We start from the raw sequence: 21,342 nt of genomic DNA, 5'->3' as shown, positions 1-21,342 counted from the left end.
GGGGAGCAGGGCGGTCCGTGCGCCGTGAGGAGGTGAAGGAGCCCCGCGTGCCGCCTGGAGCTCCAGCTCCCCATGGGCACGGCGCTGCGGGGCCCTCATGGCGCACAAGGGGAGCGGGAACGACCTCTGCCCAGCGATGGGACGGAGAACTACGGGCCGGGCCGCGGCTTAGCGTAGGGAGCAACGACCGAGCCTCGGGACAGGGTCGAGCCCAGCCCCACAGTGCGGGGAGCCGCGGAGACGCGGGAAGAGCAAAGCGCACGAACCGAGGGCGGCAGCAGAGCGCGGGATGAGCGCCGCTGTCGCCATGGAGACAGCGTGGTGACGTTGCGTCGGCGTGATAACGCCGCGGTGACGTGACTACGTTGCGGCGACGTCGTGACGTCACGCATTCAGGCCCCGCCTCTCGGCGCGGTGAGACCGTCGCTTCGCACGCGGCTGTGCCGTGTCGCGCCGTATCGCGATGTCGGCCGCCTTCAGGAAAGCTGCCAAATCGAGGCAGCGGCAGCACCGCGAGCGGGCACAGGTGGGTGAGCGGCATCGGGGCTTCCCGGACGGATCGCGGGACCTCGGTGAGAGTTCGGTCCTCCGCTTCATCTTCTTCCCTGCCTGTCCCCGCAGCCCGCCTGCAGGAAGAAGCTGGGGCTGCTGGAGAAGAAGCAGGACTACCGGCTGCGGGCACAGTGAGTCGGGGAGCGGGGGGTGCGGGCTAAACGGCTTTATCTCTGTGCTGGAGCCGTTGGAGAGGGTCCAGAGGACGGCTGCGAATGTGATCAGGGTTAGATTTGATGTCAGGGGAAGTTCTTTACAGACTGCGGTGAGGAGCTGGAATAGGAAGCCTAGAGAGGCTGCAGATGCTCCATCCCTGGGGGTGTTCAAGACCAGGCTGAATGGAGCCTGGAGTAGCCTGCTCTAGTACCAGAGCTGAAGGTTGGTGGACCTGACTGTGGCTGGGTGTTGGAAGTTGGTGATCCTTGGGGTCTTTTCCAGCCCAAGCCATTCTACGATCCTTCAGACTGGGATCAAACTGAGTAGCCCAGCACATGGCAATTCTGCATCACTGTGCCTCCTGTCAGGGAATGTGGGCACAGGGGAACTCTGTGCTGCTCTGCCTTCCTCCCAGGGACTATCACAAGAAGCAAAATGCCCTCCGAGCACTTCAGAAGAAAGCTCTGGACAAGAACCCTGATGAGTTCTACTTCAAAATGATCCGTACACAGCTCAAGGTGAGAAAGCAGATTGCTTTAAGGTAGGATGGCACTCCTGCACTAAGTCACACTTTTGTAAAGTTAGTTCATGTTTTTAATTTAAGAATTAGTAAATAAACCAACAGACTGGGCTTGGTGCCCATTGCAGTCTTGGAAGAAAATGAGGTGTAACAGACAAAAAGATTCTGCCTTTATTTAATTTAAATCAGAGCCCATAGTTCTCTGTACCGAGAGCTGCATCTACACACTGCACTCTGTTTTTAGGATGGAGTTCATGTAATTAAGCAGCCAAAGGATGAAGTGACCCCTGAGCAGATGAAACTGATGAAGACACAGGATCTTAAGTATGTGGAAATGAAGAGAGTGGCAGAAGCCAAGGTAATACACTTTGTTTTCTCAACGTTTCCCAGTTTGCCTCTAATTGTTCTGTTTACTTTTTTTTTTTTAGAGTGGTGGTTTATATTGTGTCTACATTTAGTGAAATCTGATTTGTATAATATTGAAAATTGAAGATGAAAATGTCAGCAGAATTCTGTGTATGGAACCTACAGAAAGCTGCTAAACACAATGCTGTACATTGTCAGAAAGCACAGCAAACCTTTGCGTACATTTCAGATGTTAAACACGTACGTGTCAACAGCATTATTGGTACTGAAGTGGGTTACCTTGACTTGAAAAGGACTTGAAGACAGGACACAAACTAGATGCGTTTTATAATATTAAAAGGAAAAGAAGAGTTCAGGTACTCATGAGCTCGAGGAACAAGCAGGAATTCCCTTCAGAGAGGCATCACCCCACCTTTTAGAGATCTTTGGCAAAACTGCTTACCTGTTGTTTCCTGCAGAAAATCGAAAGGCTGAAGTCAGAGCTCCATCTGCTGGATGTTGAGGGGAAGCAGCCCAACAAGCACACGTTCTTTTTTGATACTAAGAGAGAAGGTAAGATGTAAATAGACTTTGCCAGACATATTTTCCCCCAGTTTGTTTCAGGCAGTGTAAAATATATAAGGCAGTATTGTGCTTTATGTGCTGCTATAACAGAAGATTTTACTCCAGGAGCTCTGGAAGTCTATTTTGATTACTAGAGAAGACCTCAGTTCTACAGGAGCTATTTAGCTGAGTCTCTCTCTGCTGCTGGCTGTACATAAGCTACATGTTTGGGAGGTTTGCTGGATGTTAATCCAAGAAGTCTGTGTGAGTTTATTCCTAAAATCTTTTTAATTCTTTTTATAAATTTATAGTTCAAGAGTTTGATATTGCAACTCATCTGAATACTGTTCCAGAGCTGGTAGACAGAGTCTACAACCGACCAACCATTGCAACACTGCAGAAAGAGGCAGTGAAAGGAGCTACTGATCCTGCTCATTTAAAGGTAGGTTTTTTTCTTAATGCTTTACTTTCTTAATAGAAATAATAAGCAGTGAGAAGCGTTCATTGGACCACTGTAGAGGTGAACAAAGTTGTTCTGTTACCTTGGAATTTTTCTTGGTGACACAAAGCTGTAGTGGGTATCATTTAGTCATCACTTACCTGGAGATTGCAGTCAAATCTTCTGGACCAACATGGAGAACTTGTTTGGTTGTGTCCCAGTCCAGTGGGGATGATAAACTAAGAGCTGTGAAGTTTGGGGCAGAAAGGAGCAGTACATATCTGATGAGGATGCTTCCTTGACTCCTGTAAAAAAACCAAAAACCAAAAACCCTGCATCCCTGAACCTGAAGCAAATGTTTCTATTAAAGTCCTTTGTAAAATCTATTTGCCTGTACTGTATTACCAGCAGTAACAGTACTCCAGCAGAAGTAATAATTCTTCAGGATGAATTACTTGCACAATCAACTTCGATTCTGATGTTTTAATATTACAGCACTCTGCCCTAGAAGTAGCTAAACCTGGCTTTAACAGTGGAAACACCTCTTAATTAGTTTAGATATTGGGCAGTTCTATAAGCTGAAGCCAGTGTGTGTAAGGTAAAAATAAACTTGTCTTAAACTGCTGTGTGGTAAATTTGTAACCTGTTGTTTTCTGAACCAGATGTCAGATAACAAACACCCTCTGGTCTCTTCCATCTTGCCAGCTTTCTTGGTTTGGCTTGTCAGTAAAGCAGTTGAACGAGTTTTCTCTCTAAATGTCTGAGTCACATTGTAAGCATGTTTGGATCCGTTCTCCTTGATTTAATGACTTCAATCACACCTGCTGTAACACCTTTTTATGCTGGGAAAACCATCAGCTAAACATGACCAAACAAGTTGCATTTTGGGAGGCCTCTCTGCAGTTTCTGTGCACTTCAGGAATTGATCTCATTCATCCAGAGTGAAAAAAGACATCTGTGAGTTTTCCCTTACGGAGTTAAATGCTCTTTTGCAATTGAAATTAAGAAGAGTTGTAAAACTGAAACTCTGCCTGCTTACTAAATGATGTTCCACAGCATCTCAGCTAGAAAACGTGGTGCTTTTTATTTGTTTTCTTTTCCTATGGTTTAGATTGAGGAGATTAAAACAAGTATGAAGAATAAAGACCTAACTGAAAAACCAGTCTGAAAATCAAGATATTAAACAGCTCTCCGGAATCCAACCACAACACTGAAGCAGCATTCTTTAATACGATTGAAATGTAAAAAATGTTTGTGAGGTCCAAGTGCCTCAGAATAGGTCAGCTGTGAACTGTAGTGTCTTGTTCCTCGTTCTTAGAAATGCTTCTTTTTTTTCCCTGCCAGAAATTAGACCAACAAAGGAAGAATCAGTACGACCTCCTGAAGCAGCGCATTGAGCGAGAGAAGAGCATGTTTGTGATTGCACAGAAAATCCAGACACGTAAAGATCTTTTGGTGAGAGCTCTAACTGTTTCTCTGGGTCTGGATGTCTGTGTATCAGCTTCTTTGCTCTTTGTTTTGCCATGACTTTGTTTTTAGCAGTTACCTGGAAATGTAACCTTTAATACGGAGAAAGCAAGGCAGTGATTTTGTGAGGCATTCAGACTGTGACAAATGTTTGCCTGCTAATCCAACTTTATCACATCAACAACAAAGGCTCAACTCTTGAGCACGCAGTCATCTTTAAAATGTTGTCATCACCTCTCAAACACTAAGAAGTAGCAGAGGGAAGGAAGCAGTTCTCTTGGTTCCAAGCTCTTAACCCAGTGACCAAAAAGAACTCTCCCAATTGGCGTTTGCACTCACTGGTGCTTTTGAACAAAACAGATTTTCTGCCTGACAAACTAAGGACAGAAAGAGCAGATGGAAATGTAATTCCAGTCTAAACAGTGGAAAGTGACCATTTTCCAGTAATGCTTTGTCAACCTCCAGCCAGGGACTTTGTAACATAAGGTTAAAAAAAAATACATGACAGCAGATAAAATCATTACTCTCTTTTTCCTCCCCTTCTCCAGGACAAAACTCATAAAGTAAAGGTGAAGAAGGAGACAACAGATGGCCCAGCTATTTACAAATTCAAGTTCCAGAGGAAGCGTTGATCGTTCCATTGAAGAAGCACTGCTGCAGTCCTTGTTTAGAAAGAGTTTTTTCCTTACAGTGAAGGATCCATTTGCCTTTCGTCACAACCTAACACTTGGTTGAAACAAATTACCACGGGTCTGCAGTAGCCATAAATATATTTTAGCTAATTAATTGATTAATAAATCAAAGAGTTTGTTCTCTTGGTATTTACAGTGGGAAGCCACAAGAGGTGCCTGTCTGTCCTAGTAATACACACCGTAAACCATCCTTGTGAAGTCAAGGTCAGAATACAGAGACTGGGAGATGCAGGCAGCACACAAGGTAACAAATGCTGGAACAGTTTCTGTTTAAGTTCTTGGACCACTGCAGTGCCTAAACCATCAGACTTCAGAGCAGTTCTTTTTAGCTAAGTTTTCAAAACAGGTTAAAGTCGAATCGTGATCCTCCCAGTGACTATTTTTGCCCTGCATCCTTCCTGTTTTCTGCTTTATCTGTCTGCACTTTGAAATTTGAGAGGTGAAAGACATCAGCTAACGATGGCACCTGACTTCTGCAATGCAGCCTTAGCAAAGACTTTTGGAATGGCTCTGGAAGCAGAGGAATGCTTCACTCTTCACACGCTGTTTCTGTAGCTGAGAAGAGCACATTTGTAGGTGTAGCTGTGCTTATTTTACCCTGTGCCTTACAACAGAGCAGTGCCCACGTAACCAAACTGCCAATGCGACCAGCAAGCGTGAGCAGAGGCAATACTGAGATGTACATACAAGGACAGGCGATCCAAAAGGCAAATGTAGGACAAAAGTTTGTGCTGTTTATGTTGTGCTGGTTGCAGCGTTGGTAGTTGGGAGGGGGTTTCAATTGAAAACAATGGAGACATATCACTGAGTGTCCTGGAGCAGTTCAGGCAAGTAGGAGAGCCTGGGCGTAAACATTCCTTTTCTTATCTCTTTGCTTGGAATACAGCTGCCAATAGTAAGCATATGCCTATGCCAAGATGGTTAAAAAAAAAAAAAAGATGCTCTTCCCAAGCCCATCCCATTCAGTTTTCCCATATAGGCTCAAACACGACTCTTTTTTAGGTGCTGAAATGCAGCTTTGGCTGTTATTTCTGCCATTGCAAAAGTTCCAAATCCAGCAAGAGCTCTGCAGTATTGTTTTTCCTCTGGGAAGCACAAAGGGAGGAGCTGTGCTTTGCCCTTAAAGGCAACTAAGACTTTTCCACGTGCAACAAGAAGTTTTGCTAATTTGCTACTGATGGCGTAATGGAAATCTCCCGTCGGAAAACGAGGTGGGAAAAAAGAAAAGATGGGGAAAAACTCAACTCTCTTCTCCTTCCCGATAGGAAACGAGGTCGGGGCCGGCAGAGGGCAGCAGCAGCGCACGGCCAGGCTGCAGGGGGAGCAGCAGAACAGCCCTTCTCTATTACTGCAAAGGTTTCTTGGCTTCGAGACTGCAATAGGGGCAGGCTTTGCTTCTTTGGCAGAGATTTTTATTAAACCTGAGGATTTGAGCAGTGTAATTTCTGAACTTGGAAAGCTTCAGTTAGCAATAGTCAGAGACATATAAGAAGAGGGATGAAAAGCACGCGAGAAAAAAAGCAAGCTCTAAGTGTCAGCTGTATTTCTGGGACTTTATAATTGTGTTGGAGAAGCACACCGAGCTCCCAACACAGTGACTGGACTGAGATTTGTAAGAATAAATATTTTACCTACACTGAGAGTTGCTGAAGAGGATGGGGAAGGCAGGAAGGAGGTGCTGCTGCCTGGCAGGGGCTGAGAGCAACAGCCTGAACAAGAGCCCACGAGTTGGTGCTGCGGGTGCCTCTGAGCCCTTTGGTAGATTGAGTGCTGCAATGGGCACAAATCCCTGGAAGACAGCCATTGCTCCCCAGTTGAAGGGGTGAGATATTATGGGATGTAGCGGGTAGCTGCAAGGCTTTGAGCTGTCAGTGCTGCTCACTGTGGAAGGTCCTAAGATGGGTGCCATAGCCACAGCTCTCCTGGTGCTGCCCTCAGCCTGCACGCAAGTGTTACGAGCTTTTGGGGGAGACAGCAGCTCTGTGCAATCTGTACAGGGCACACAGAGCAAAAGCTGTACTTCTTCTCAGCTACTTTCTGCTGGGACACTAGGGAAATCTCACCAAAGGGAAACAGGGCATCCAGACTTAAGATGAATTCCCACTGGGATGGATGAAAGAGCTGCTCAGATGCAGAAGGGCAGCAGGGAGCCTTACAGGACTGAGGACCTGCTCCTTCAGCCAAGAAAGATAAAGGCAATACAAGTGCCTTGGGAAGCAAGCAGCATGTACGTGCTGATGGCAGAGAGAAGAGCTGTTCACCAACAAAAGTGCACACAAGCTGCCCAGGAACAAATCTGGGCTGGAAATCAAGTTTTCTAGGAGGTTCTGGAAAAGCCTCTTGATAAAAGAAGATTGAAGCAAAAACATCCTTTGTGATGAGGGTTGCAGGACAGCCATGCTTGCCAGCAGGCAGCCCCATCCCTGCACGGAACCAAACCCCTCCCTGCAGCTCATCCCCCAGACCTCACCCTTGTTGATGCCTCAAGCCCTCACCCCAAGCAGTGAAATCCTTCTGCGAGAGCCTGGGGAGAGCCAACCCCAGACATGAACCCACTGCCCACCCAACCACAGTGGGAGATCTGAAGGGCCCCACTGATGGGATCCCCATAGGACCAGGACTGCCTGCAGCAATTTTCTGCCTGCAATAATTACAGTATCAAAAGGCTGAACCAACAGGTTCTTTAGCAAGGAGATTCCCTGCAGCTTGCAAGATACAGATATCAAAATACCCCACAGATTCAGCTCGGGTTTCAGGTGACTCAGAGTAATATTGTGCCATTTAATAATTTCATGTAATTCCTTGTTCAAGCTGGAGAACTCAATTGGTAATGGCTGTCTATAAAAGTTAATAGCAGGCTACATTAAAACACTTGTAAGATTATCTCTAGGCAACTGTAACGGTTTGTTAGCAGCAGGAGGGCCACCACCAACCCTTCAGCTTTGAGAACTGTTTCCTGCAGACCTCATTTTTGGGTTCCAAACTGGCCTGGAGGGCAGCACAGCGGGACGCCTTGCCCCACTCAGAACCAGAAGCCAGCATACCTGAGGGCTGCTGATGGGTCTGCAGCAGTCACAGTGCTCAGATCCCAGTGCTCCCATTTTCTGTGTGCTATCAGCAAGGAGATCCCACCCCAGCACCCACCAGTCAGCATGCAGCATCACCTACCTCGTGCCCAGGTACTGGGGGGCTCTGCTCCAGGCGCTGATGTCCCAGTGCTCTCCATAGGGAGTGATGTGGGGACACAGCCACCCCCAGAGCCCCTTGTCCTCATGTGGGGTTCAGCCAGGGTGAGCAGCCCAAGGGCACTGAGGAGAGAAGGGTAGCAGAGCTCCTCGACGCTCAACACAGCAGGGAGTTGAAAGAGCAGGATGTAAATCAGAGGCACTAATTGCTGCTCTGCACAGCTGGCCTCCAGCTCTACTCCACAGGCTCCCAGCCCACCAGGACACGACTGCTCCTCCCCCCCAAGTCTGAGCATTGCCCCAACACCTGCAGACATTCCCCCCTCCCCCCAGACATCACTCCTGCCCAATTCAAATTCAATTACAGAGGGTTTGGGCCAAATAAATACTTGCTGCTGCCTCTGTTGGGAGATGAGCATCGTCAGAGCAGGCCAAGCTGAAAACAGCAAATATTTGCTGGATTTCTATTCCAGCAGCTTTTGGTGCCTCGAGAGCAGGAAGGTGAGCTCTGAGGAAGGAGCCCATTATTTGGTGAAAGCATATTCCCAGACATCCCTAGCTTGGCATACCAAAGGCTGAAACAGTAAGTTAGTGCATATAGATCATCATTTACTGAAGCACAAGCCCTGGTGCACCTTTCTAGGGAAGCTCTAATTTATTATGCATTGTCATTAGCTGCAGCAGGGCCTTCATTAGAGCTAGAGTTAAGGTCTGTTTTGGCTGCCTCATCAGCATCAGTGAACTGCGTCCCTGCGAGGTTTGATACAATTTAATTAACCTAATTAAAAGCTCTGATTGCAGAGATGATTGGGGTAGAGCCAGCAGCAACTGCATATTTATAACGAGCTGGAAGGTGTGGGACTGGAGCCAAATGATATGCATCTCTAATGAGCTGGTGCTATTGAAGTGTGGATTTGGAACACTAACATTTATTTTTGGCAACAATGGCCAGTTTATCTTCATGATAGAAGTGATCACAGCTTGATCTCATGTAGCAGGGAGCTCAGCGCTGCTCTCCCTGGGCCTCTGCAGCTGAAAAGGGGAGAGACCCCCACTGGCACCCCCAGCCTGCTGCTCCACAGTGCACTGCAGGCTGCCCTTGGTGTGCATACAATCCTGAGCATGGTCTGGCACCCCTGCTAAACCAGGTGGGAGAGCCTGAGCCCTAGATAGCAAGCTGTCTGCTGTAGCACCCATAGCAGGGGCTCACAGGTTTCTGCAGCTCTGGCTGATAAGGCTGGGAAATACCAGCATCTGTCTTTGCTCTACCCAGTGCCACGGGGAGGGATGTGAACAGCTTTTCTTCTCCTGTTTAAGGACAGAGATTCCTGCATCTCTGAGCTGCCTCGCTGCCCTGGTGCACCTCTGTGTGTCCTGGTGGGGGTCACCCTGTGGGTGGCACCCACTGTGATTGTGGGCATCGCTGCTGAGCCAGCCTGTGGCCTGCCCTGCAAGGAGGGGGGCTCCCCTGTACTCCCAGCCCTGCCTGTCCCTGCCGTGGGGTCAGGGTGTGAGGGAGGTGGGCGACAGCTGCAGGACATTCCTCCGCTTGGAAAACTTGATCCGCATTAATTGTGCTGAAAGGAGCCCTTCTGATAACGAGTACGGAATGGAAGCGTAGATAATACTCATCTCTGAGTGCCATTAATCTTTAAAACTGGAACAATAAGTGAAAACACTGCAGGGCATATGAAGCAAGGTGTGATTCACATCTGCTCCTCCGCGGCCGCCGCCTGATTTATTGGCGCGGGGCGACTTTTCCTGCGCGGTTTCAACAGAACCTCGTTACATAACACTGCACGCTGTTTGCTCACCTCCATCAATCACAGCTTCTCTTCTGACCCCCCTCTCCCCACCCGATGTGGGAGCACCCAGGAGTCCCTGAGCCCAGCAGGGAGCTCAGCCTTCCCCAGTGCATCTCGCACCGCTGAAGCCTTCTCTCAATGACAGGATGAGTTTCCTGTGCTCCCCACATCCCCTGCCCCCGGTCATGCCACATCCATCTTCCCGTTTGATGCCTTTCATTCTCATGCAGCTCTCTCTGGGATTCGCTTTCTTTTATTGAAATGGTGGGTTTGCTGCAGTGACCTTTCTGCTGGCTCCGAGGGGAGGTGGGCAGCAGCAGTCCCAGGAAGGCGCTGACCTGTGGCTTTGAACGAGTTCAAAGCATTGCTTCCCTCTGCCTTTTGGCCATAGCCCTCAATAGAGCCCTCAGACTGATTTTCTCCCCCCCGTGCCTGAAAAGACATCACCAGAGACATTTCCCCTTGCAGCCTCTTTAATATTTACGCTGACTTTGTGAGTGGATAATATATTCCACTTTCTTTAGCCCGCTGAAAGCTGGCATTCCTCCTTGCAGTGCCGTTGGAGTTAGCGTTGTGTACAGGGCTGGAGCCATCCGGGGGATGCAGGTGGTCCTGGACCACATTTGCTGCCTGCATCCCATCCCATGAAACTGTCCTGGGACAGGTCTGACATGGTCCTGCCCAGTCCTCATCCCGTCTGCAGAGATGAACCCTGAAACTGTGCTCTGAGTTTCGCCACTCTGAGCTGCAGTGATGGCAGAGAAGTGCAGAGGGAACGATGCCACCGGTAAAATCATGACACAGAAGGACCTCTCCAGACTTTGCCATTTTTACTTGGGCATAAACATCTTTCCTGGCCTGGTGAACACCCAAACTCCAGCCAGGAGCATCAGATGTGGGCTGCAGGGTGCCGTGCGTGTCCTATGCCTGGCTCCATGTAGCATGGAAAGCCTGCAGGCAAGGTGCAACATCCTGCCCCAACAAATGCCACCAGGCCAAGTGCTCACTGGGACAAAAACCCACCCTCACCTCCGGAGAGGACAGAACAGAGCCTCAAAGCAGCAGCTGTGGTTACAAGTGTGGTCACAGGCATAGGGAAGAGCTCTCTGCTTCCTTGCAGAGGTGATGTGGGAGAGGACAGGTCCAGGCCAGTTGTTCCCACTGGGGACACGGATCAGGCCTGAGGTGGCCCTTCGGTGCCCAGTGTGTGATGGACACGATGAGGCACACAGCTGCGCAGGGGTCACATTTTTTCAGCCCCGTGTTGCCCCAGCAAACAAATGTCCCAGGATGCAGACAATAATGTTTTTATGAGCCTCTAAATTCTAGCCTCAAACGCTCTTTGTAGTGGACTAATAGCCAACACGTGGCCCTTCGTCTCATGCTGAACTTTTGTGGTCCTGCAGGGGAAGAAAAGGCCCTGGTGAGCATTTACACTGAGCACTTTGTTCTCACAGATTTGTAGAGCAGAGAGAATAATGTATTGAGACTCTCAGCCCGTGCCAGTTTGGCTTCATTTGTCCTTCTGAACTTGCCCTGAGAGATAATGTTTCCTTCTAATCTGCTGCCGTCCACCTACAGCAGGGACCCAGTGAATAATTCTTCCAAACAAGCCTTTATTCTTAAGCCTCTATCAGGCCCTAACCCTTTCTCCCCCTTACAGAGTAATTGTTGTGTTCATTACATGATAATGGCCCGAGCTGTATTCCAGCCCACACTTGCCATGGCCACACAAACAAGGTTCAGGCTGCTCTGCTCTCAGGATAATGCTGCTCATTTGGCATTATTTGAAGGAATGTGCCAGGCATCCAGCAGCAGGCATGCTGCCTTGTCCTGCGTCAGCGCCGCCGTCAGATGCAGCGCATTGCGCTCCCGCGAGAACCCAACACATCCTTCAAGAGCTGGGGCTTCATTTTCCTGCACGTGATAAGAAAAGGCTGTTGTACCTCTACGGGAAGGAGGCACAAGGAAGAGGAAACGAGGCTCAGAAGTCTCTGGTTCATGGAACAAATCTTTTCTGCTCAGGTATTTACGTCGCCTTTTCACAATGTTATTTTAATAAGCCTACAGAAGCCTCACAAATTGCCCTCTCCATCTGTAGGAGATGGGGAGCTCCTAGGGGATACACACAGCGTGTGCAGCAGCAGACCATCAGCCTGCTGCCCAGGAAGGCACTCTGCCACTGGTGCCCCTCTGAGCACATGTGGGTGTCAGGAGGGCAGGGATGGATGCTAGCTCTGTGCAGCTCTGGTCAATGCTTGCCAAGGGGAAGGAGAGGTCTTGTCCAGGCAATCCAAGACAAAAACCCCTGGGGTGCAGCTTCATGCACACACATACATCAGAACATGCAGGTATGTGATATTTGCAGTCACGCTCAAGATTTCCTTCATTACAAAGCAATGGTGAAAAAAGCCCAGAAAGGCACTGGCAGAAGCTGGATGTCCTCAGCCCGTCCTGCAGCCCCTGCAAACCCCCTCCTCCCCAAAACACGGCCCTTGCCCCATCCCCAGGGTGAGATCCTGTCACAGGCAAAGCCACCGCCCCGCGTGGGACAGCCTGTTCCCAGGGTGCTCCAAAAACCTGAGCGGAATCAGCAGTGTCCTTTGTACATCTCGGGGTTGGGCTGCTGCCAAATTCCTCTGCACCCACTGCTCCATTCCATGCGTCAATCATTTCTTGGCAACACGAGAAGAGTCGGGAGGCAGCTTCAGACAGTTCAGTTGCTTTCATTTAGAGGTGAAAAATACACAGTGCACAAGCAGGGGCTGCTCTGCCTGCACAGCAAGCAAGGCTGCTGAACCTTCCTGTTACAAAAGGAAAAGCAGCAGCAGGAGGCAGAGCTGGATGTTTTGGGAGCCCGCAGCATCCCAGTGCCGATTGGCAGTGCTGGCAGTGGGGCCCTTGGGAACAGAACAGGAAAGTCTGGGTGACTCAGAGTTCCCTGGCATGGGCACAGTGGTTCCAGGTGAGCACAGCCAGGGATGTGCTCCTGGGCAGGGACCTGGAGCAGTGGATTAAGGCTGGGAGCGCCCATGGAGGTGTGGGGCACAGCCACCAGCAACAGGTGCATAGGGAGCGAGAGCAGAAGCTGCAGATATTGCTGCTCCAAAAAGGCAAGAGGAATGGGCATCAGAACAGAGGAACTTCAACAGCCCAGCTGTGCCTGCAGCCCTGCATGGCCAGTGCCCAGACCCCAGCACTGCAGGTGGGCTCAGCAAGTGAACAGCCCCAGGACATCGCGCTCTGCCCTGGGGTCAGGAGCACCAGTTGGGGTCAGCAAACTGCCCCACGGCTTTCCCAGGGCTGAATGCTCCCCATGGCTCTCTGCCTTATTCCTTCCCTTCGCCTCTTCCTCTTGCACAATCACTTTGATCTGCACTGCGGGGGATCACTGTGAAAAATTCACGTTCCATGGACGCTGAGCAGCAGCACTCCTGCAACCCCCAGGGACCCTTCCGTGTGAGACAGAAGCACAGCTCCTCGCACATTGGATCAGGATGGGCTGGGAGTGGTGCCTGCGTGGTGCAGCTGATGGGGAAGCTGTGACCGTGTCCTACCCATCCCAGAGCAGCAGGCGGGCGCAGACTGGGAACCATCCCCTCTCTGTGCCGCCAGGCATTGGGAGGGAAGGGAAGGGATGCAGCCTGGGGCCGGCACAGCAGGAAGTCAGGCTTGCCGAGCTGGGTGTGGAGCATGTGGGGATGCTTGTCTAGGCTCCCGGAGCATTTTCCAAACACTTTAATTACAGTGATTTATAAGGCAAAAGTGTGGGGGCGAGAGCTTGGGAAAGGCATTAGCAGGTTTGTTCCGAGGCTCTAATCAGGGGAAGGTGATGTGGAGCGGTGGGGGGAGGCTGCAGAACCTCTCTGGATGCCAGGGGTTTGCTCGCAGCATCCCTGAGACCTCAGTGCAGGATGTGCTCTGGTGGGGACCAGCAGCAGGAGCATCACCAGCACCCAGTGCCCATCCCCTGCACTGCAGAAGCCCCTTCTCTTGAGACTCCATCACATTACATGTGTACACTTCCACGTTCACACACAAACCCCCCCATTCCTGCAGCTTTCTGACCTCAGAACCAACAGCTCCCGGAGCCACGCAGAGTGCTATGGGGCAGCAGCTCTTCATTTTAAACCTCCATCCCCCCAGCCTGGTTCGCTCCAAGGAGACTGTCACTCCTCCAGCACCCCGATTACACCGGAGGAAGAAAAAGAAACATCAGGCTGCTGTCCTGGCTGGTGGCACAGCACATAGCCCAGCCCCAGGCAAACCATGGGGACGCAGAGTATTGGGCTGGCGGCTCTGACCCCGAGCTGCCACCGGACATGGTCCCAGCAGGGTGGCCAGAGCCCATGTCACCCCTGCTGCATTCCTGCTCCTTGGCCTGCTTTGTGATAAATAACCTTTTCCTGTCCTTTTTGACACTGATGTTTATTGATGGTTGAGATCCCTCGCAGCACCGCACATCCCGCGGCCATGGAGCCAGCTCTGCTCAGCCAGGCTGCCCGCAGCCCCTCTAAACACGTTGTGCCCAGATGTGTCGGGGTGGCCGTTGGCATCATCTCCCACTGAAACACACCACAAGGGACAGGGTAAAAAAAGAGAGTCCTTTAAATAAACCCATCCCTGCATCCCAAAGCAGAGCCATCTCTGCAGGCAGTGCTCAGCATCCCCAGCTGGGCAGAGCACTGCTGCTGTTGGGCAACATCCCAATGGCAAAGGGTCCATCCTCAGCCCCAGAACAGGGTTGCAAACGTCCTCAGGATGCCCCGTGGTCACAGCAGACAGCAGCTGTAGGCCAGGGCAGCTGGTGCACATCTGCACCAAACCCACACCGTGTTGGGTGCACACCGCCCTGCCCCACCCGGGCAGGATTTGCTGATTAAGGGATAAGTAATCACTCTCCAACCCAAAGCTCACGTTATCACTTAATTGAATGCAATTGATTGAGAAGCTAAAAGCAGCCCTGGCTTAGAGTGTTGCAGATGGTGCCTGGGAGTAGGGCAGCACGCTGAACCCTTAAAAGCATTGGCATCAAGGGCAGACGCAGACTTGCTCTCCTAAACTGTCATTATTATGGACGGGAACCAGCAGCAGCAGGGCAGCTCCAGGGGAACATTACTTATCGTGCCTGAAGCCTGCACAAACAACCTCTTATTCTTGCCCCTTCTGCCCCCGGTGGGCGGGTTGTGCTCCCACGGAGAGTTCAAGGGAAGGAAGTGTGCATCTGCAGGGCCATGTGGGGGCAGCCGGCTCTGAAGTGCTCTGAGCTCGAGCCCAGAGCGCGGGCATGGAGCCCGGCAGCCCCTGCTGCCCCAGCACCGGGGAGATGTGGGATCAGCCCCCATCACAACCGGCCCAGCGAGGGAAAGAACAGATCTTGGGCTTCTCAAAGCACGGGGAGCTGGGATGCAGGACTGGGGCATTTCTGCACTGCAAGCAGCGTCTCTGCTTGTGCAAATGAATGTGCATGCACTGAACCCGGTGGCAGAACACCACAGGACACCTCACCTGATGTTGCTTTCCCCGCTGCTGCCCAGGCGTGCTCAGCTTTTGCTCACCTTGTGCTCATCTTTCCCCTTCGGTTGTGTTTTTCATGCAGTCGGTGCTAGCAGCTCTGCAGAAGGAGGTGCATACTTTATTAACTCAGCTACTTTCTTCCCTGCTAATTAAAATCAAACTACAGCTGATGCACGCTGCATACTTTGCAGCTATAAAGCAACCTGTTTTCCTGCTCTGCTCTGTGAAAACCTCCATCAGAAGCAATTTTATCTGCCTGCTGAGCTGAGCACGGTGCAGCCCTGTGGAAGTGGAGGCATCTGAGGATGCATCGGACCAGAGCCCTCGGAACCCAAAGCTCCGGGCCCCAAGTCTGAGCCTGCTTGAGGTCAGGCAGTCTGAGAGGAAGAGCATCAGCACAGCATCCACACAGCTCATTGTGCTGCTCACATGGCAAACGAGCCAAGGAACAGAGTGAGCCTCTCCATACAGAGCCTGGGGAGGGGGGGGTGCCCCTGGTAACCTCCACTCCACATCCCCGAATGAAGCCATTGCATGGGGATTTTCTTCCTCAGGAGTTTCTGCAAATAGCTGAGACTTTCCCCCGTGGCCCTCGTGTTGGTGCTGGCAGACGCCATGTTGGAAGCAATACATCATCAATGGAAGGTACCTAATGATATATTGCCTTAATACATCACCATAGCAACAGGGCTCTAATAATGTATTATTCTAATGTGTTACCCAAGCACACGTTCCTCCTGATGATGCATGGCCGGGATCGCCGTGCTCCGCCAAGTCCAGATGCAGTGCAGCTCCCCTGGGTGCCATATGCTGTCCCATAGCAGTGCCACCATCACACGGACACACCGAGCTGGGGGTTCAGGGAGGGACACCTCTCATGGGAATGGGAGCTGCTGGGTGCTGGTGTCATCCTGCACAGTGAGGCACAGCAGCGTATCTGGAAATGACACAGAGCTTTCTCCCACTCCTGGACGGAGGTAGAGATGGGCAGTGCTCACCTTGACTGCCACTGATGCATCCCCAGAGTGACAGCACAGTGCTCACACAGCTGCCATGCATTCCATCCCGGCACTTGGGGAGTTCAGTGGGGAGATGCTGGCAGCTGTGTGCTCCTCCAGCCCCATCCAAGGTAGCGTGGCCTTGGGCTCGCTCCTTCACAAGGAAAATGCCAGCTGGAATTCTCCTGCCACCCCTCACAGGGACAGCATTGTTCCCAATTCACACTATCTTTTTGACCATTCAAATGCCATTCATTCAGTCACCCCGATGCGTAGGACAGTTATCCGAAATGTTTTCCCAAACAGCGTAGTGACTATAGAGCAACAATTCATGGAATTGCTCAGGGACATCTGCACAGAGCTGGGCTGAATGCGCTCTGTGTGGAGCCTAGATTCCACTGCCATGGCTGAATGAAGGGCAGGAGGAACTGCTTCAGCAGTGCCATTCCACACTGAGCTCCCAGCAGAGCCATCTGACCAACGCAGGGAAGGCTGCATCGTGCTCCCTCTGCTCTGCTTGCTGTGCAGGGACTGCAGGCAAAGCCCTCGCAGAAGCCCCTGGAGAGTGAAAGCTAATTAGCAGCTTAACGCTAATTACAGCTGCAGCTTATTTTGTCCTCGGTCATAAAAAGAGCAGCAGTGCTGCCTGCAGCCATTGGACTAAGGATGCTCTGGGGATCCAGAGAGCCCTGTGTGGGGCTGCGTGTCCCCATAGATGGGGCAGAACTGCAGTACCAGGAGCCATTTCACCCAGCACAGTCCAGCAGCATCCCTGTCACACCACCTGGCCAGCACAGGCCTTGGGGTGGCTCATGACCATTCCCTGCCACGTTCCTGCTATTGGGGGTGCAGGAGCCTTCCCTGTGCCACAGAGCTCCTGCACAGCCTCCAGCATTTCAGGGGGACGGCAGTGACAAATTGCAGAGTCTGCAGCACAGAAAAAGGGAAACAGAGGGACCAAAGGGGAAATGATTGTGTTATCGATAGAGCTTCCAGCAGCTGATGGATGAGGACACCCAAATGACTGTTTAAGGTTTCAGGAGAAGCCTTCCAAGTGGCACAGCGAGGGCAAAGCTGGGATTAACTGTAGCTCCTGAGGGAGTCCTGCAGAGATGTGCCCTCACTGTGCTGCACTGCAGGCAGGGGACATTCTCCTTGTCCTCTTGGGGTCAGGAACAACCCCTGGAGATACACAGTGACACACAGCTTGGTGGGACCCTTCCAAATCCCTGAGGTTTTCACCACCTGAATCCTTTCTGAACAGTTTCCAGAGTCACCAGAATTAAAAGCAGAGAACATCACCTTCTAATCTGGGAAGCCAGGTTTACAGAGCACCAGCCAGCCCTGTTCTAAAGAAAGGGGAATACCCCCCAAGCACAGCAGGAGGGGCAGCCACAGCCCCACAGTGCCATATGTTGGGCACAGCCCTGAAAGGCAGCAGGCAGCTCCGTGCTGAGATCTGGCACAACTCCAGGCTGAGGTTCCAAGGGAAAATTTGTAGATCGAATGTTAATGAATATTATTGCTGTTATCTGGAAAGGCTGTGCTGACTTCACTCTGCTGCCAATTGCAAATAGTGATTATTTTTTCCCCCCCCTTGTAACTGATAGCAATTCCAGCACAGCTGATGATTCAGGAGAAGCAACCAAAGGTGGATGGGAACAGGCGACCCTCATCACACCAGCTCTGATACTTCCAACAGCACTCACTCTGAGATCTTCACTGCCTGGATCCCATCTGCCTTTCCTCTTGCAAACTCATGGTGCCCCATAACCACCCCCAGCCCCACTAAGGAGCATCAAAAGAATCTTAACTGCATAAATCACGCTGTAGGTCTGTGGAGAAAGAGGCAGGCAGGGACTGCTATGAATGCAGAACTGCCATGAAGCCATGCCCAGTGCATGGGATGGGGCTCTGCTGGTGGAGCAGCAGGGAGGAAGGGTGCTGCAGCCACCCCAAAGGGACCCCCATCCTCCCCCCACTGCAGCATCCCAGCGTGATTTATGTGGCACTCGGGCAATTGATGTGCTTTGTGCCTGGGGACAGCTAAATGGTAGCTCTGTCATTAGTTTAAGCAGAGGTTAAAGGTGATCAATAACAAGGGTTTCATGCCCAATTGATCACCCCCTTGCTATTTATTTGTAGCTTTTGCTTACCATCCCGTGCTGCTTTTAGAAATAGTAATTAAAGACATAACAAGCATTCCTCAAAGCGGAATATCAAGCACTGCTGCTATCGATCCCATTCTCTCCCTCTCACTGCTGTTGCCCTGTGTCTATCCCTGCATCAGCTGGGAGCTGCAGGCACTGGGATGGGCTGCACTCCCCCATGGAGCTGGTCCAGCCACCAGGTCCCTGCAGCACCCAGATGCAGCCCCACGCTGCACCCCAGCACCCAAATACAGCATCCAGAGGCGACCTGCAGAGGGATCTGCACATGGGATCTGCTATCTGCACTGGAAAGAAACAGCTCAAATTGTAACGTGGCACTGGATCAGCAAAAGCAATTTGGTGATGTTGGAAAGGGTTTTGGGTCGTGTGCTTCTGGTGGGTTTCTGGGATGCAGCTGACAGATGTGGTGAGGCTGGGCTGTGGGACAGGACTGCTGCTGGGCCCTGGGTGGAGCAGAGCATGGTGCTATGCAGCCAGAACAGCCCCATAACCTGAAGGAGCAATGGAGTGAGAACCAACGATGGGATGCTTCCAGAGCTGGGAAACTCATTTCTTCAGCTCACAAAGTTCTCACTGGAAAAAGTAAATTGCACGCTGCTACTGAGAGTCAATGAAGTCATGTTTGGAAAACAAAATGCTAAGAGTCCTTCTACCAGGAGCAAAGCCCCTTTGTGCTGCAACGGCCACAAATGAGAACGCAGCTCTCCCACCTACCTCTGCTCCACACAGGGCAGAAGGGACCGAGGGGACCCAGCGCTGCGGCTGCCTGAAGTGGATGCAGGAGATGCTCCCTGGAAGGGCAGCAGGATTCCTCAGCTCAGCACTGTGCAGTCATTCCAGCTCTGCTCTGCGATAATGTTTAAAGAAAGACAAAGCAGAAATCCCCCACCCCACAGGAATGCGAAGCCCCAGCAGTTTCCTCTGCTCTTCAGCCCTCGAGCACTCAGGAGAGCCCACCTTTGTGACTTAACATTTGTGACACCGTAGAGATTAATATCACCAGAAAATAGCATTTCTTGTTATCTGCAAGGAAGCAAGAAGAACAACCAGGAGTAAAGCCCTGCAGCTCCAGTGTGGACTAGAGGAAAATGTGCTGCTGTCACCACCGTACCACTGCTATTAGTGTGACAGTTCCCAGTCTGAAAAGCCATCACCTGCCCCTACTTCAGTTTGACTTAGAATTAACTGAAAACCTTCACCATTTTCAAACTAGACATATATGCAATTAAAGACAGCTGATGCAGTGGCCAGACTCTGTGAAACCGATGTGTTTGCAACAAATGTGGGAAGAACTCCGCTCTGATCTCCCGGAGTTTTGGCCAGATTTACAGCTCAGCATCACATGAAAGCTGAGAGGCACAACATGCAGAGCTACAGGTGAAGGAAAACCACTGGATGAATTTCCACAGAAAGAAATACGCAAAGAAATGAAGGAGGGAACAGGCTGCAAAGCTTCAGCCCCCAGAAGACCTCCCTGAGCATGAGGATGGAGCAGCCAGACTGGAAACACCGCAGAAAGATGCTGCTCTGTGTGAGCGCTGACTGCTGTCCTTTTTGGCCTTGTGGGGAATAAAAGCAAAGAGAGCTGGGGGTAAGAAATAGGCAGGTGATCAGGAATGGGCTGATGTACTCCAAAAAGAGAAGCAACAAGGAAAATTAATAAAAGCACTGTGGAAGTTTGGCCCGGACAGCATTCCCCTGTACATCCATTCCCCTGTACATCCAGGGCTTAACAACCTTCCCCTACACAGCCAGAAGTGACACTCAGCCCAACCAACAGCAGCAGTGTGGCACTGGGGTGGTGGGAGATACCAACAAGCTCTGTGCCACTGCATCTCCACCTGCCTTCGCAGCCCCCATCTCCCACTGCCAGGAGACATTTAGTCCTAATTAAAAGGAAGGGAAACTTACATGGGTGAGTTTACATGGACCCCAAAAGCAGATGCCCGCTGTAGGTGTGCATCAGTGCAGCGGGTGAGAGCTGCAAGCAAGCAATGGGAGCGACGCCGAGCGCCCTGGCTCTGCAGAGCTCTGTGGGGTTTGCATGAAGGACTTCACGAGCACTTAGACACACAGATAAAACAGGTGATGCTGAGCAGCTCCAGCCAAACAACAGCAGCACTGGCACTCAATTAAAACACATGCAAACAACGGCGGCGTTAGCATAGAATTAAAATATCTGCTCAACCGGACGGTGCTGAATATCCTCACAGGAGAGCAAAGCTGGGAACGGGCAAAGTGCTAACAGCAATGCTCCCAACTTCCATGCAAATCGAGGAGTGTTTCTGCTGCTGTGTTTGGCAGCGAAGGGCTGCAGGCACAGCAGGTGCTGGGCAGGGATCAGGGTGAGCACAAGAACAGGCTCTGCTGGAAGGATGAAGGGACACAGCATCAGCGGCTCCGTGTAACCGTGCCTGGAGAGGCACACTGCTGCAGGACAAGCACACCCTGCTGCTCTTCCCAGTGGCTGCAGTCATGTTCTAAGGTAGGAAATCTCAGAATTGAGTTGGATATCACAGAACTGTAGGGGTTGGAAGGGATATTGGCACCACACAGCCTTATCCCAAGCACAGAAAGCTGAGCAGCACCTCTCCGCCTTCGTCAACTAAAAAATAAAAATAATTTGGAAAAAGAAAAAAAACCAACAAATGATGGCTTGCTGAATATTGCTCACCTTACAGAAAGAAGCTATTTTCCTCCGATTGCCAACAGCCAGCATAAAACAGAAGAGCACATGGACAGTGCCCTGTTCTGCACACCAAGAGCTCCGTGCCAGCGCTGTGCTCAGCTCAGCTCTGGGGTGCACAGAACTGCTCCCTTCCCATATCTGCACTCCATACACTGAGTGTTCTGCTGCATTTTTTGGCACTTCTACATCTGCTTCTCCTTCATGCACCAACACCATCCTGCGCCGAACTCTGATACAACCAC

At 51.0% G+C, this 21,342-nt stretch overlaps 1 protein-coding gene across 1 annotated transcript; it reads left to right on the top strand.

The window, feature by feature from the left end:
* Positions 1-141: 141 nt before the first annotated feature.
* Positions 142-7,546, top strand: UTP11 (UTP11 small subunit processome component). The gene is made up of 8 exons (XM_048968917.1): positions 142-526; positions 622-683; positions 1,124-1,226; positions 1,473-1,586; positions 2,053-2,146; positions 2,449-2,579; positions 3,921-4,031; positions 4,592-7,546. Exons 1-8 carry the CDS (start codon positions 464-466, stop codon positions 4,673-4,675), a joined length of 762 nt encoding a protein of 253 aa, XP_048824874.1. The 5' UTR covers positions 142-463; the 3' UTR covers positions 4,676-7,546.
* Positions 7,547-21,342: the final 13,796 nt, after the last annotated feature.

The sequence above is a fragment of the Lagopus muta genome, chromosome 23 (assembly GCF_023343835.1).
Source record: "Lagopus muta isolate bLagMut1 chromosome 23, bLagMut1 primary, whole genome shotgun sequence".
NCBI lineage: Eukaryota > Metazoa > Chordata > Aves > Galliformes > Phasianidae > Lagopus > Lagopus muta.
This window is presented reverse-complemented; position numbering and strand designations above follow the sequence as displayed.